The sequence below is a fragment of the Telopea speciosissima genome, chromosome 11 (genome assembly GCF_018873765.1).
Source record: "Telopea speciosissima isolate NSW1024214 ecotype Mountain lineage chromosome 11, Tspe_v1, whole genome shotgun sequence".
Taxonomy (NCBI): domain Eukaryota; kingdom Viridiplantae; phylum Streptophyta; class Magnoliopsida; order Proteales; family Proteaceae; genus Telopea; species Telopea speciosissima.
This window is the reverse complement of record NC_057926.1, coordinates 10,296,579-10,314,262: the sequence shown is the minus strand read 5'-3', so window position 1 is coordinate 10,314,262 and position 17,684 is coordinate 10,296,579. Positions and strand designations below refer to the sequence as shown.

The window sequence follows — 17,684 nt, the reverse complement described above, 5'->3', positions numbered from 1 at the left end:
CCCAAGACCCATTTTCTATAAATAAGACAAAGGGGGGGAAGAAGCATTCATTTTCATTTCTTCTCCCATCTAACCTAAATCGTGGAGGAGGGAAAGAGGAGAGAAAGGAGAAAGAAGAAAGAAGAAAGATGGAAAGAAGAAAGAAGGAAGGAGAAAAGGAGAAGGAGGAATGGAAAAGCTTGGTTGAAGGCTTGGAACCTCACCTTGTGGAGCCCTTTACGTGGAGCTTTTCTACATTGGGGAAGGTAAGCCATTGAAACCCACATCTCTTCATCTATTTTGAGTTTTGAGGTTTGGGAAATGGGAGAGATTCAACCTAGGGTTCTCTTGGAACCCAAGGAATCGATGGAACCTCTAAACCTAGACTATGGTGGAGTTATTTCACTCCATTACAACCTCTAAGCCTAAGCAATCTCTTTCCATTTGAGAAATTTAAGGTTTCTACCCTATTATGTCCTAATTTAAGTTCTCTTTGTTTTTCCTCTTAAATCCATGGGATTACATGGACCTAATGAGGTCTTAGAACCCTAATGGACCTAGGAGGAAGCTTTCTTGAAGCATCCCTACCTTTAAACCCCTTGGAAAATGAATCCCTAGTGAGAAACCTTTCAATTTTCAGTTCTGCAGGTATGTGATTTTACATGTGGTTTCAGACCTGAGAAACCACACCTGCAACCACCCTTGGCAGAGACCTTCCTAAGCCCCTGGTTAGCTAGGATTTACATGTGGTTTCAGACCTGAGAAACCACACCTGCAACCACCCTTGGCAGAGACCTTCCTAAGCCCCTGGTTAGCTAGGATTTACATGTGGTTTCAGACCTGCAAGAAACCACCCTGAAATTACCTCCCTGAGAAGGCCCCTGGAAAGCTCGGATTTATGGGCGGTTTCATTTCCTGAGAAACCACACCTGCAACCGCCCTTGACTGAGACTGTCCTGAGCCCCTGGTTTCCTAGGATTTACCTGTGGTTGCAGAATTTGGGCATGAAACCACTCCTGCAACCACTCTGTCTCTGAAACCTTATACTTAAATGATTTATGGGAGACCTTTTGGGGATCCGTCCCTTTACTTAATTAACCCTATTTGCACTCTTTATTTAGGTTTAAAGTTTTCATCTTGTGACGTGTTACTTGATTGCGACGACAACTCATAACATCGGGACATAACACAAATTGTGAGTGGGTTTGGTTGTTTGGGCTTGATATTATTATTGCATTGTATATTATGTCATCATTATAAATTATTAAGCATGCTTGCGCATATTGCATACTTTTATATATGAATGTTATGATGTTAATTGGAGATGCTTTACTTTGATGGGTCTCCGTGCTGGTGGGTGCCGGTGCCGGAACCTCGGGTACTATATATAATTATGAAGAAATTATGTTGAATGTCATGTTGAACTGTATGCGCCGTGCCATGCTGGTAACCGGGCACTAAACCAGATGAAAAGTTGATGCACCCGGATTACCTCTCGGGACGATAGGACTTGCATGTAGCTGTGGCTAGGATTTTACACCCTTATGCTACGACCCTTACCAACAGGGGTTTAGGTGTTGGGTAATCAGTACACCGGATTCTGTGGAGGTGGGAGAGGCCAGTCATGGTAGTATTGGTTATCAGGGGTCTGCCACTGAGTGGTCTTGGAGACTTCGATCTGCGTAGGTCCCAGGTGACAATTGAGGTTTCATTGTGGCGATAAGTTAAGTGACCCACAGTATCTCCCGAGTTGTCACAGTAGCATATACCTCTGACTTAGTTGTGATGTTAGGTGGAAAATTTACTTAACATATGCATGCATCATTGGACTATGTGAATTGTGTGTTTGTGCATCCCCATCCCCTCACGGTTCGGTGGAGAGCTAACCCCCTCGTGTACACAATTTTTAGATTATGATGCAGTACGGAGGAGCCGGAAGTCGTGTTAGAGGAACATGGCAACGGGTGTCCTTGTAACGATTGCGCCTACGGGCCGTGAGAATTCTAGGGACTTGTTCCCCTTTTGTTTATTTTAGGGCGTAGGCCCATGTATAAACATTTACTGTTATACCCTTGTTGATCATTATTAGATGGTAATGAAAAATGGATTAACTACAGTATTTATCATCTAGGCCTTGATCATCTGGTAACTATTGATTTTATACGCTTCCGCAAAACTATTGATCATTTGGAATGTAATATTTCTCTTTCCGCACTCTGATATTATATTGTTTTAATATTAGTTATGACTGTGCGTTGGGACACTGTGTCAGTGATCCTGGCAGCTTAGTAGGATGACAAACGTCGTCCTAGTCACCCCTTATAATGTATTTTATCCCTTGTTGGGATGGGGGCGTGACAGTTCATGTAAGTGATAGGATAAAATTAAAAAAAGGATCTGTGTTCTATGTGGAAGAGTGTGATTCTTGCATGCATGCGGGGACTAATGAGAGCACGCATGTTGGTATCATGGGGGTGGAATTTTCACCTTTCATGAGGGGAGGCATTGCAGAGAACCCTTGGATTCGAAGAACCGCAGTAGGGTTCCTCTTTTACAGCGAAACACAGTTCTACTTAGGTTTAATTTCCATCTTAGATCATCGCGCTGGTTGCCCTCTCCAACGGATACTCTTACGAAAATCCAAGAGTGATGGAGAGGTTCATTTTGAGGTCGAGAGGAGAGAGGAGAGAGAAGTGTGGAAAAGAGGAGAGAGAGGGTGTTAGGGTTGAGAGGAGTGAAAAATAATGCATTCTGGCCGTGCAAATTGAAGAACCCACGTGTCGATATACTAGATATGCACTAGAGTGTAATGGTGGATTGCGCAATAGAGACGATAAAAATCTGTCATATAGTCCCCTCTATGTCTGAGCATGTGCGGTACACATCCCCCACAAAGAACTTTTTTTCTTAAAACAATAATGTTAGAGAAAGAAAGAAATGGACTCCTTCACCTAGTCACATTGGTTTTAGGGATGTAAACGGATCGGATTTGGCTCGGATAGTGCTATATCCGCATCCGCATCTAATTAGCTTTCGGACGGATTCGGATAGTGCTAAACAGATACAAATCGGATATTTTATCCGTTTACATGTAAATATAGCTTTTCGGATAGCTATAGCATATCCGTATCCGCATCTGTTTAGATTTCGGCCGGATTCGAATAGTGCTAAACGGATACGGACACGGATACGAAACGAATTTCGGCTATTCATTTACACCCCTAATTGGTTTCCCTTAGAAATACTCCATTTTACTTTATTTAGGCTTCTAACCAGTATATTTAAACTCATAAATACATCAGTACCCACATCAATAGAAAAGAAAGTAAAATTCTCGTGCCTCAGTATTGTCAAATACTATATTTTTATACATGTATATTTTACATTAGAGACACAAAACTGAAGCCCAACATGCTCGCTAACTAGATATCTGAAATCAGTTTCTATTTTCATTGAACAATGATGTTCAACTAACTAGGATGGTGAGACTACAAAGGAAACAAGAACAGTAATGTCATCAACTTTCCCACCAGAATGCATGTAACCAGCCTTCTCTGCCTCAAGTGAGAAGGGAGTGGAAACATAGTTTGTTTTGGAAATCACCTTTGCAGACTCAGCAATCATCGAAGCTACCCAGAATGGGGACATGCCAATCCAACCAGTCACATAGTTCACGATCTCAATTATATTTTCTTCAAATAAGTTATCAAATAGTCCATCACTGCCTGCTACAATCACATCTCCCTCTTCAACTTCAACCTTGAACTCCTGTTTTCATTCATTTTAACAACAAAAGTTAGTGTTTCTGATTAAAATCAAAACTGATTTTAACTAGACATATATATATAACTACTGCAATAATACTTACATAAGCAGAACTGGGTCTGCCACTCTTTGAGTGATTCCCTAGTTGAAATGGGCAATTGAATCGGCGTTGTTGCGGTTCAGACCTGTAGATGATGCTATTCCCTCTGATCACCATGAATCCACTGTCTCCAACGTTTGCAAAATGCAAGCACTGTAATCATAGATTGAATACAAAATTGAAGGGTTAGAATGAAAGAAAAGGGATAACATGAAAGTGTTGTATGTGTTGAGGCTTCGTAGAACTCATCCTTAAAAGATAAATACTCAATAATCTCCCACTTCATTCTCAGATTGACACTAGTTCAGACTTGGGTATAACTCATCTTTAAAAGTTAGCTTTTAATTTAAGGAGAGGATGCCCAAGTACCTTAGAGACTTCACTACCGTGTAAAGTCCCTAACAAATGCTATCAAAGCGAATTCTACTTGTAAAGTCACTAACAAATGATATCGAAGCGAGTTCTACCATGTAAATTAAAGTTCCTAACAAATGGTATTAAAACGAGTTATTAAAGTTCCTAACAAATGATATCAAAGTGAGTTCTATCATATAAAGTCCATAAAAAATGGTATTAAAGCAAGTTTGTCAATTCTCTACCGAATGATATCAAAGTGACCTCTACTCTATAAAGTTCCTAACAAATGGTAGGTAAAATCTCTAATAAATGATATCAAAGCAAGATTGTAAAGTCCCTAACAAATGGTACCAAAGAGAGCCAAAATTGTGAGAGAGATTGGCGGAAGTATTGATGTGAATAGTAGTTACATGTAAAGACTTATAGGTACTTCAGCACCATCTCTTTAACGATTAGTTTTTGAGCATGCATTTTTTTTTAAATACCAAAAAAAAAAAAAAAAAAAAAACAGAAAAAAAAAAAAAAAGAAAGAAAACACTTACGTCATCATCAGTCAGAGCTACGATGCATGCAGTGGAAGACCCTAAGGCTTTGGTATTGGAGTAGGCTTCTTCCAACACAGTCAATGGATTAACCGAGCCTGCTAATTTGGTTCCATCTTTAACAGCCATTGAAGCATTTAACATAAGCTCTCGAGCATATTTTCCGGCATCGATACCCTTCTTGGACCAACCACCGACCCCATCAGCCACACCAAAAACTTGCTCTTCGTCACAGATGAAGTGCGAGTCCTCACCTTCGGGATTCAGTCCATTCTCCTTTGGTAAGTAATAGAAATCCATAATCAGCTTCAAGCTCCTATTTGTTGAATTGGAGCCACAGAGACGACGAAGCTTTGTTGGTCTCTCGGTCTCTTCTAACATGATTTTTCTCTCCAACAGTACTGAAATAGTGAATATTTAAAAACTGAAACTAAAACACAGCGAGAGAAAAGTTGAAGGGAAGTGATCGATCGAGAATGAAGAAAACTAGGTTTTAAGTGGGAAACCCTAACTAATCAATCCTCCTCGCAATTACAAGAGAATGAAGAAGAATGTTCGAACTTAATCCTTTGGATATATTTCGGAGTCCTTTCTTTGAGAGGAGTCACGTAAATAAAGCCAACAAAAGAGGGATTTGGGTGTTTCTAAATCTGGAGAGCTTATTATTATATGTGTTGATCACACGGTTTTTAGTTTCAATTTCAGTGACTGCTTCCCCACGCTACTGAATTTCAGTCGTTGGTGAGGAATATAATAAAAATGGTTTACAATTGAACGGTCAGGATTTTTTTTTTTGGTTTTAACTACTAGATTAAAATGTTAAACAAATATATGAATTGTAACTATGATTCGTAATCTCGGATAGGATTGGTCAAAATATTCCTGAACGGATCGTTATCAGCCTAGACCAATCTTGCCTTGTATCAGTGAATCGTTTCTTAGATCGATCAACTCGGTTAGATTGTCTAAATCTCAGGATCAGATTAGTCGATGCCGATTATTACGATTCTAAAATGGTTCATAATCTTGAGATTGGATCCATCCGGATTGATCGAGTCATCGAGATTGGATAGATATCGGCCATGATTTTTCAATTTACTTTTAATTTGCATTATTTTTTTTAACATTTTCTAATTGATACTGGACGATGTAGGAACTCCTATTTTTTGCCATTTTTTATCGATACAGACTCATTTTGGCCGATATAAATCGATGTCAGATAGGTATCGGTCCTGACCGATCCGGATAATACAAACCATGATAACTGGCAATTTTTACTTTTTCTTTTTTTTTTTTTTTTTTTTTTTCTTAGGGGGTGGGGTTGGTTAAGGGAACTGACAGTTGTGTGTTCCGATATAGACTGATCATATGAGATTATTTGGAATTTCGAACCCCATGAAATAAGTAGGGGGATAGGGTAATAAAATTCTTTTTCCTCACAACTGATTCGCCGTGTGACTCACAATTACATATGTACTTTTTCATTCCATAATTCAATGGTCATATAACTCACAAAAGAAAAACTAAAAAATAGCAAAAATGGGGTTTTTCTAAATCTGGAGAGCCTTATTATACGTCAGTAATATAAAAAAATGTTCAGAATTGAACGGTCAGGATTTTTTTTTTGTTTTTTTTGTTTTGGTCTTAGCTGTTGGATTAAAGTGTTAAACTCATATATGAATTGGATTCATGGTTCTTAACCTCGAATTGGCCAAAATTGTCCGGATCAAATTGGTATCGGCCTAGATCGATCGTGCCCGGTATCAATGGATCGCTCTCTAGATCGATCAACTTGATCGGATCACCCAAATCTAATGATTGGATTGGTCAGTATTGGTTATTACGATTCTACAATGATTCGTAATCTCGGGATCAGATCAGTTCGGATCGTATTGATATGGGTCATGAATTTCCGACTTATTTTTTATTTTTATAATTTTTTAATATTTTGTACCTGATACTGATTGATCCGGGAGCAAAATCCCAAGTTTTTGTCATTTTTTATTGATACAACTAATACTGACAGATCCGAATCGGTATCACCCCTAACCAAACTGATCCTATATTACCAACCATGATTGGAACTCACAAGGCGTTACCCTCTGTTCCTAACAGAATTCATGACGACGGACATGTTTTATTTTTGGTTAAGGTAACTGACAGTTGTTTCTTCAATATAAACAGGTCATATGAGATCATATGGCATTAAAATATTAAATACCCCATGGTTAGAATTCTTTTTCTCCACAACTAATTGGCTGTGTGGCTCACAATTATATATATAGTTTTTGGGAAAAAAAACCGTCTGGGTATGTTGCCTATGCCAACACTCTCCACACTCCCATGAATTTATTTTTCTTTTCCATATGAAAAAGATACCTATGCCCCTTGTTTTGAAGAGAAGAGAGACACATGAGAGTGCTGACGTAGACCACACTCCTGGACAGAGAACTGCTTCTCATACTTCTTTTATTCTACAATTCAATGGCTATATAAGTAAGAATTACTATATAACTCAAAAGTAAAAACTTGATAAACATAAGCTTATCAAGATGGCTCAAATTTTGTGACAAGTAAATAGAGAGGCATATGTTATCATTCATTTGATGGATTCAATATCGGACAGGTATCAATATCAATGTCGGTCAATTGTGATATGGATCGACCAATACGGCCAATCCAAAACCATTACCTAAAACCCTGCAGATCAAGGACTAGGGGTTCAACTTTGGCCCTGTCAGCTAGAACCCGCCCTGGTCCTCCCTGAGCCCGAATAGGGCTTGGGCTGAGATTTTTGGCCCTGAGTCAAGATCGGGTCAGGTCGAGCCAGGGTTGAGGCCTTGGGCTAAGCTTGGCCCAGCCTGGCTCGACCCTGTTTTAAGTTATACTGTAAAATATATATTGATATAATATACATATGATAAACTTTAAATATCATCCACATTTTGTTATATAATTTATTATATATGAAGACAATAAGTGATATAATACATTTTATTACAGTGTTATTTCACATAAAATTGATAATTTCCTCCCCGGCCCATTCCAGCCCATGTATTTCCTTCTCCCTCCCCATGATCAGGGCCAATTAGGGTCAGCCCAACCCCCCTAAGGGCGGGTCAGGGTTGAATCTTTCTAGCCCTAAGTCGGGGTTGGATCAGGCTTGGGCCTAACTAAGGGGACTTAGGATTGGGCTAGGGTTCTATAAAGCCCAGCCCAACCCGACCCTGTTGCAATCCTACCAAGGACCATGAAGGAACTTCATTGTTGGTTGGCTCACAATGAATATATTGAATGATTAACAATCCCTCAAATATAATTTAAAAATTTCAGTTTCAGTGGAATTGCATTCTTGTAGTTTTAGGAGACTTTAACTCAACCTTTTATTTTATTTATTTATATTTGAACCGTGGTTTCCTTCAGCTACCATTTTGCCCCTACCCCTTGTTTTTCTTTGCGGGTGGTTAGGGTGAATGGATCATCTGCACGTACTAACCGGTGAACGTACATCTCAGAGTCAATCACATTTTTATTTGGTTTTCATAAAACCCCCTCCTCTTGTAAATGGCAAAAATAGGACAGGTGGTTGGCTCTCACATGTACGTTCATCTGTTGGTATGTATAGAGGAACCGAACTCGTGGTTAGGGTGGGTTGTGGGTTTTCTGGTTTAGAAATGAAAAGGGTAAATTACAGATTGCCCCCTGGTTTTCAATCGAAACTCAAATCACCCTCTAGTTTTTGAAAAAACTCAAATCACCCTTTGGTTTAGACCCCAAAATGACAAATTAGTCCCTAACGTTAGTTTTATGCTGTTAAGTGATGATGTTAGCCAATTAAATAAATTTAAATCCCTAAACTACCCTTGACCAATGTTGAAGATGAAGGAAGGGTAGTATTGTAAATTTAATTCTAATGTTTTAGCACAAGGGTAAAATAGTCATTTCACAACAATAACTAACAACAGACTAACACCATTATTGTAGAGGGGGACATTCGAGTTTTTTCAAAAATCAGGGGGTGATTTGAGTTTTGATTGAAAACCAGGGGGTGATCTATAATTTACCCAAATAAAAACCATACCTAGGGCTGTAAACGGATCGAATTCGGCTCGGATAGTGCTATATCCACATCCGCATCCGATTAGCTATCGGACGGATTCGGATAGTGCTAAACGGATATGGACACGGATACGAATCGGATATTTTATCCGTTTACATGTAAATATAGCTTTTCGGATAGCTATAGCCTATCCGTATCCGCATCCGTTTAGCTTTCAGATGGATTCGGATAGTGCTAAACAGATACGGACACGGATACGGAAACGGATTTTGACTATTCATTTACACCGCTAACCATACCCAATGCAGAAAATGCAACTAAACGAAAAGAAGAAACAATCACATAGCAAAGAACAGTAGTAATGGAGAAAGGGTTACACGCTCTCTTCCTCATGCTAAGAGTTCCTCGTAACCCTCATCACTACCAATTTGTAGGGAAAATAAAGAAATACAATTTCCCCAATTAATCCCATATAAACTGTAAAATAAATTCTAGAATTACCCTAAAACCCTACAGGCTTTTAACGGCCCTTTAGAGGTGGCTCACAACGCAAATTACAAAATACAAGAAATCAACCCTCAATGCCTGAAAACCGGGATTCACTATCGAAAGGGATGCATACAAGGTCTTTGGGTGTTTCCTTCAGAGTTCATGTAAGTTAAAGGATAACATTAAAAGAAGGGTCTGTGTTCTCTGGGGAAGAGTGTGGCTCTTACATGCATGTTGGCATCACAAGGTGGAATTTCCATTTTTCATCAGGGGTGGGGCGGTCATTTTGTCCCCCACTGTCTGAGTGTGGTTGGTACACCCCCCACAAAGAACTTTTCTCCTTAAAACAAAAATATTAGAGAGAAAAAAAAAGGGGGGGGTTCTTCACGAATTTTTATCCTCTCCTGTTACAGCACGGTGTTGTAACGCATCGGGCAGCGCTGCAGAGGCCATGTGGCACAGCAGGCCCCACATGGTGCACATGACCTCTGCAGCTACCGCACGATGCATTATAGCACCGTGCTGTAACAAGAGAGGATAACGATTCGTCCTTCACCTAGTCACACTGGTTTCCCTTAGAAATACATCATTTTCCTTTATTTAGGCTTCTAACCAGTGTAATGAAACTCATAAATACAGCCACATCAATAGAAAAGAAAGTAAAATACTATACTTTTATACATTATAGATGCTATTTTACATTAGACACACAAAACTGAAGCCCAACATGCTCGGTAACTAGATATCTGAAATCAGTTTCTATTTTTACTGAAAAATGTTCTTCAACGAACTAGGATGGTGAGACTACAAAAGGAAACAAGAACAGTAATGTCATCAACTTTCCCACCAAAATGCCTTTAACCAGCCTTCTCTACCTCAAGTGAGAAGGGAGTGGAAACATAGTTTGTTTTGGAAATCATCTTTGCAGACTCAGCAATCATCAAAGCCACCCAGAATGGGTACATGCCAATGCAACCACTCACATAGTTCACGATCTCAATTATATTTTCTTCAAATAAGTTATCAAATAGTCCATCACTGCCTGCTACAATCACATCTCCCTCTTCAACTTCAACCTTGAACTCCTGTTTTCATTCATATTAACAACAAAAGTTAGTGTCTCTGATTAAAATAAAAACTGATTTCAAGAAGACATATATATAACTACTGCAATAATACTTACATAAGCAGAACTGGGTCGGTCACTCTTTGAGTGATTCCCTAGTTGAAATGGGCAATTGAATCGGCGTTGTTGCGGTTCAGACCTGTAGATGATGCTATTCCCTCTGATCATCATGAATCCACTATCTCCAACGTTTGCAAAATGCAAGCACTGTAACCATAGATATTGAATACAAAGTTGAAGGATTAGAATGAAAACAAAAAAAAAGGGATTTGTTAGATGTAGCTAATTAAGCTTTGTTATAGTTAAATTATTTAATTACCAACTTGCCAACTGGACTACATGGATGAGTTGTTTGTGTACGTTGAGACTTTGAAGGACTTATCCTTAAAGTTAAGTACTCAACAATCTCCTACTCCATCATGTGGGTGATACCGACTTTGGACTTGGTTAAAACTCATCTTTAAAAGCTAGTTTTTAATTTAAAGAGAGGATGCTCATGGATCCAGATCTTTTGTGGCGCGCTGCCCGTAGCAATCTGTGCGGACACAAACTGAGCCGTGAGTGCAAAGACCGCCTTACCCTTGCCCAAACGCTTTGCCCGAGTGGGGGTAAGGTGGTCATTGCGCGTGCGGTCCAGTCTACGCCGCATAGGCAGCTACGGTCAATTGGGCCGTAGACGATCTGAATACTGCCCAAGTACCTAAAAGTCTCCATTCGAATTACTCACATTTGATGTGTGATTATTATTTTATGGGTACTTCTGCTTCCTCTCTACTCAGCTTTTGAGGATGAAGGTGAATTCTACCTTGTCATGTACCTAGCAAATAGTATCAAAAAGAGCTCTAGCTACCTTTTGTAGTCACTAACAAATGTTATCAAAGTGAGTTCTACCTTGTATAGTGGTAATTGGTATAGTGGGCAGCAGGGGTGGTGGGAGGTTGGTATTGAAAGTTGTAAGGGGTGCGTGAAGGATATGAAAATTGGGCTGGTGGTTTCGGCTTGGAGTAATAGTGCAGGTTGTCATGTGTATCTCGATTGCACCAATGGCACCATAACCGTGTACCCTGGGAACAACCACGTCCACCTCGACCACGTCCACCACTGCCACGCCAAGGACCACCCCCTCTGCCAGATGAGGGAGGGCAGCTGTCCATTTGGGAAGAGGCCTTTTGGAATTGATTGGCAAAGGGAGGAGTGCTAGTGGCACCACCGTTAGTGAGAGCAAATTTGGATTAGTAAAACCATGCTTCAACTAGATTAGATTCAAATCAAAGATTTGGTATTCATGTACAAATGTGAAATCTATTGGACAAAATGATACCAAGTTGGGCTGCAATAGGATTGGATTGGGTTGGGTTGGGCTTTTTAAAATTGCTAATCAAACTTAAGCACATGTTCGGTTAGGGTTTGACACCCACCCATGGGGAAGTCGATTGGATCAGTTGGGTTGGCCACTAACCTTCTCTGTGATTTCTATTTAGAGTGGGACACTATGAGGAGGTGGGGACTGATTATATATAAACACAATCAAGTCACTCCAAAACCTGATTTGCATTCTTGCACCATTGAGATCTCTCTCTCACTCTTAGTCTTATTCACCAAGTTACTAGTGTGTTCTTTATGGGATTTCATCTGTTCCCAAGGATTTATGATGTAGAGTTCTTCGTGGAGAAGCCTTTCAAGATATCTAGAAATTGAAGAAGATTGTTCGAATTCGTAAAACTTGTAATTAAATCCGTACGAGATCCTTACGTTGTGTTCCCATCTCCGTTCAGGTAACACCCTAACTGGTGGTGATTAGTTTACAAAAATGAATCTTAGTCTGAATCTGAGTCCCCTTAGCTAGGTCCAACCTTTGCTCGGCCTTGATGTAGGACTTGAAAAATCCACTCTTGCTCATTTTTAGTATTGGGCTGGGCCAAGCTGACCTTGACCATGGGAAAGGGGAAGGAAGATGCAAGGGTTGGGCTAGGCTAGGTAAAAGAAGAAATAACAGGAGAAAGAAGAAAAAAGGAGAGGAGGACGAGGAAGAAAAAGATAGGGTCGAGCAGGGCTGAATTTAGCTCAAGATCTCAACCTGACCCGGTTCGGTCTTGGCTTAGGACCAATAATTCTCATCCCGGACCTAATCTCTACGCTAGAGAATCTCAGTCTAGGCCTGTTCGGACTCAAGCCAGGCACTGGTTGACTGGGACAAAATTGCACCCCTAAAAGGCTAATACCAAGTGATGAAAGATTGACCAATTCTTCAATTTACGGGAGTTACAGTCTAGAAGACTCGTGGCAGATGATCGTTGAAGTGTGAATCGGGTAACGATCTTGGGTGCAGAGACGTGGAGTTGCAGTAGTACGATGTGGGCCATACATGATGGGTTTCAAAGTCTTTGGAATTAATATTGGGAATTCGTCTCTGCGTGAAACGCGTCCTTTACTTTGGAATCCCCTTCCCTCTTCTTCTGCTGCAGCCTGCAGACACGCAGTGACCTCTCCTTGCATTTATTTATATAAAATTTACTCCACTTTCTCAGCAATTTTGTCCCCTTAACCTTTCTTGCCCAAACAAAAGAAAGGCAAAGACGACGACTCCTCTTCCTTTCCACGGAAAACCGTACTAATCGGGTCGATATCGGAATTCGGATACACCAATTGGGTCTATCCATTTCTTTGCAATTCTCATCCTCTAATAAATCTGAGACAGGGTTTTAGTACGGGTCTCGGTGTTGGTGTCTGTGTAGGTGTAGGTGTCGGTTGATACTGATTCGGATCGGTCATATTTTATCCAAAAGAAATTGATTTTTTTTTACACTTTTACCCATACTGATCCACTGATATAGATCGGTCAGAAATCGGTATGGATCTCCACTGATACCCATGTGAATCAGTCCATCTGATATCAATTCTGAAATGGTTTTAGTAATTGGTATTGGAATCGATATATTGATAAGAATTGATCCGGATTGGCGTATCAGTTCAATCGAATGTTTTTAATGCTAAATTTAAAGAAAATTTTGTTTTATTTATATTATTACCCTTAGTCATTACCCTTGAATCGATATCGTATTAGTTAAGAATCAATATCGATCTCTACCGATGCCAATACAAATCTACTAATATGATTGATCTGATACCAATTGCTTGAACCACGGTTTAGTATTAATCCATTAATTAACCCACTATTAAAAGCATGGTTTGTAATCTTGGATCAGAATGTATCGTATCAATCAATATCGATCAGTAACAATTGAGGCCGATTCTAAATCTTAACCGATCTGATACCGATACAATGATACGATTCAAAGATAAAAAGGTAATAAAATCAATTTTTGTTAAAATATAATAAAGTAATCCTGGTCTTCCAGGAAGAATGAAGAAACCCTTCTTCTTCTTCACAGGTCCCTTTCTCCACATGGAAGACAGAAAAATTTAAAAAAGCATAAGGAAAAAGAAAAAAAGAGTCCCCATCCCTGCAAGAAAGTAGAGACCTATCACCATGAACAGAAAAAGTGGAACAGACCTGGGGAAGAAAGACGACCTGGACCAAATAAACAATGAAGAAACTAGAAAGATAAAAAGGAACACTGGGAAAGGCTATATTTAGAAAGAAGAAATAGAGTAGAGGAAAGAGAGGTGTAAACACCTAACCTCCTGTCTTCCACAGTTCACACCAGCGAATTTCAGAGCCTTTTTTAAAAAAAGCATGAAACTAGCTAGTGGAACTTATCCAAAAAAAAAACAAACTAGCTAGTGGACAAATTTCTCAGAAGAAAATGCTCTCTAGCAGGTTTCTTTTTCCTTACGAGACCTCTACTACCATTATTTGAATTCTTGACCCCCTAACTTCTTTAATTCTTATGGTCTGAACTACCATTTCTGGGTACTGTATTTTTACTTAATGTAAATTTCAAGGTATTAGACTATTAGGGTTAGGGGTTTCAAAATCCATATATGGTGTTTAGGGATATTAATTAATTAATTAATTATCAATAGAAGAGTATCCCCCTCTCTCATTCTCTCTGGTTTTAAGTAACAGAGAAGGTTTGAAGTTAGCTTGTATATGGGGGGTGACTGGGTCAGGGTTGGTTGTTTGTGGTTGTGTTTTAAAGAGGAAAATGAAAGAAAGGGACATAATAGGTAAGTAGGTTTTCTTGTGGAGCAGAGGGTTGGCAAAAAGTTCAAACTTTTACAGTTTTAGAAGCAAACACCCAAATTTGGAGATAAAATGAAGAGGAAGAGAAAGGGTATGTTAGTAATTTACAGATGCCATAAAAAATTCCATATAAAAAGAAGCAAGAAGGGAGAGGGAGAGAGGGAGAGAGAGAGAGAGAAAGAGTCAGAGGGAACATCACATTCACCATCAGCGTCAGCAGCATCAGTGCACGCACCATCAAAACCCATATGGATGGTACAAAGCCACAAAACTGTAACACATTTGCTGCTTTTTCTGCACCCTCACGTAGTTACTTACATACCTGATACGCTCACTTTCTCTCTCTATAGACCTTCTATTTTCTCTCTCTCATCACCAAACCCCAAGCAAACACCACCAAACAAAGAGAAGAGAAGAGAAGAAACAACAGATCAGACCTTCCCCTAAAAACAAAGAGTCCACCCACACAAAGACTCCTCTCTCTCTCTCTCTCTCTCTCTCTCTCTCTCTCTCTCCTTCCTAATGGCCCAGCTGGACCAAAATTTATGTAGAAGAAAAAACACAAAAGAAGGAAACATGGGGAGAAGATGGAAGGAAAGAAGGAAAGATGTCTTCAGACCTATAGCAACCGAACCACCTTAAAAGTGACTTACCCAGAAATACCCTTCTGCAACCCTCCGCAAAAATCTATCTTCATCACAACCCAAAAAAATTTATTTCCGATTTATGTGGGCTTTTCCTTGTTGTCTTGGTCAGAGAGAGTTTCAGTGAAAAGAGGAATCCTTCTTCCTCTATTACTTTTATTTCTCTCTCACCCCTCCCCCCTACACCCAACCCAAAGTCTTATCTTTCTACATTTAATTGATTGAACGTATCTTCTTCCCTTCGAGATTCTTCTTTTCTTTTCTTCTTGTTGTGGGTTTGTGCTTTTTCTTAGCTTTCCTTTCTCTACGGTATGTCATGTTGAAGAAGATGAAGAGGGTTGCGATGGATTCTTCTCCTTCGTATATGGTTGAAGAGGATGCTAGAGCCAGGTTCAAGCATCAAAGTCTCATGCAGGATTATCAAGAATTGCTTAAGGTAAGATCTTTGTATTTTTTGAAATCCAGGTTTCCTTCAGATCTGTTAAAAATCTAGGGTTTCATACAGGTACTTTTCAGATTGGGGTTTTTGTGTTTTTGATTCTTCAAGATTTTTTGTTGTTCATGTTCTTCCCATCTTCCATTGGGTTTGAGCCCTCCAAACAGATACCACTTTTAAGTATACCTAAAATTTCTGTTTGGTTCCTCTTGTTAAACCTTGAGAATTTTCTAATTTCTCCAAGATTTTGATTTTTATTGTTCTTCTAGTGTGCTTGACTCCCTTCCCCCCCAAGTCTTAACCCAAATTACTACTTTCAGGTTTATCTAAAAATTGTTTTTGGTTTCTCTTGTTAACTCTTGCAAAATTTCTCGAGATATTTGAGACTTATTTCATGATATAATTTTTCAACAATTTCTGCAATACTTGGGGTCCTTTTAAAAATTTCCAATTTGTTCAATTGGTTTAAAAAAAATTTATTTGATTTTTCGATCAATATTTTGGTTCAGAGCTTTATTTTCCTAGTATTGATCCCTTCAACAGGATACAGAGGCTTTAAATAGTCAGTTGCAGAGAACAAAGCAGAAAAGATCGACTCTCAAAGCTGAAGTCCGGTATTATAATTTGTTTTTCCCCTCTCCTTTCTCAAGGGAAAGGTTTAAGATTTAAAACTTGGGTTCGCTTTATGTTTTTTTTCCCCCTAATCTCTTTAATTTTTTCATGTCAGCTTCTTGAGGCGAAGATATAAACATCTAGTAGCAGTCCAAACGCCCAGCACCCAAGCTGAACCCGATCCCCCTAGACTTGTGAACCCTGAAATCCGAGGTGAACCACTTTCAGAGAAAAGGAATTACAGGTCAAAGGAAGCCCTATTACCCAACAATTCAGTTTTGGAGAAAAGGAGTTACAGAGCAAAGGAAGCTGCCCAATTACCCAATCATACAGTTTTCGACTTGAACCAGGTTTCGGTAAGAATTTAGAAACTCTGGCATTAAGAAGCTAAGAATCTATGTTATGGTAATATTTGAAGTTTTTAATTGTTTGTATGTTTGATTATGCTGTGATGCAGAGAGGAGAAGATGAAGAAGAATTTCAGGTTTTGGCACCAATGGGAATGGAGAAGCCGCCAAATAACTATTTGGGGCCTATTTGTGGAGGAGATGAACAACCTGCTGATCTAAACTTAGCTGTTTGTAGAGATATTGGTAATGGGTCTAGTAGACCAGGGAAGAGGAAGATTACTTGGTCAGATCAGGTGGCTTTGAAGGTTTAGATTGCCCTTCTGTATTAGCTGTTTGGCCATTTCGGTATGGCTTTGAATGGTTTAACCATCATCCCTTCTTAGTGTAATCCATTTTGGATTTCCTCTTGGAATTTGTATAGGATAAAGAATGGAATTTTATAGGTCTATTGTTTATACATGATATTTGTTGAAACAGTTCTCTACAAATGAAAATTTAGAAATTGTTGATGCAATCACCCATTATTTTTCATTGTAGTTGATTGTAGCATGCTGTTTTTCCCGGCTATTATATTTTCAAGAAAGAATTATTTATTTATTGTGCAACATCAATACCTTCATGTTAAGCTGTGAATTTTGGGTTGAATGGCTTTCCTCTGCTTTGATCTTTGTATGTACTGTGCTTCCATTTTAAATTCAAAAGTATAGACTTGTTAATTGCTTAGGTTGGAAGTTAGCAGCAGAACAAATTCTTCACTAACTATGGGATTAGTGTTAGATTTTCATTTCCAAGATGGGACAATACCCACTAATCATGATTAATGACTTCTGCTTGCTGCACCTTATTTGGGTTGGAAAGGTGTGTGAGTTGAGAGTAGTTGGTAATTTCCAATCATCACATCTGTATTCCTTTTAAGGATCAGGATTGGTGTTTTAGTAAATTGTCTTGTGTGAAATTTGGATGATTATATACTGCAAACCCAATTGATTTGTTCACTAATCCATGGAGGTAAGAATTCCATTTGAGACCATATTGGTTAATTAGTCCTTTGGCAATGCAAAAAAATGATTTTTGGAC

The 17,684-nt window shown here is 39.1% G+C and overlaps 1 protein-coding gene across 1 annotated transcript; it reads left to right on the top strand.

Moving 5' to 3' along the window:
• Positions 1 to 14,979: 14,979 nt before the first annotated feature.
• Positions 14,980 to 17,143, top strand: LOC122646848. Its single transcript, XM_043840458.1, has 4 exons — positions 14,980 to 15,645; positions 16,189 to 16,259; positions 16,373 to 16,613; positions 16,715 to 17,143. Exons 1-4 carry the CDS (start codon positions 15,526 to 15,528, stop codon positions 16,916 to 16,918), a joined length of 636 nt encoding a protein of 211 aa, XP_043696393.1. The 5' UTR covers positions 14,980 to 15,525; the 3' UTR covers positions 16,919 to 17,143.
• The last annotated feature ends 541 nt before the right edge of the window (positions 17,144 to 17,684 follow it).

Bases quoted from the DNA above. Each gene is read 5' to 3' on its own strand.
- LOC122646848 (XM_043840458.1), top strand. From the start codon at position 15,526: ATGTTGAAGAAGATGAAGAGGGTTGCGATGGATTCTTCTCCTTCGTAT. The intron at 15,646-16,188 runs GTAAGATCTTTG...TCCCTTCAACAG, and splicing joins ATTATCAAGAATTGCTTAAG to GATACAGAGGCTTTAAATAG. The intron at 16,260-16,372 runs GTATTATAATTT...TTTTCATGTCAG, and splicing joins ACTCTCAAAGCTGAAGTCCG to CTTCTTGAGGCGAAGATATA.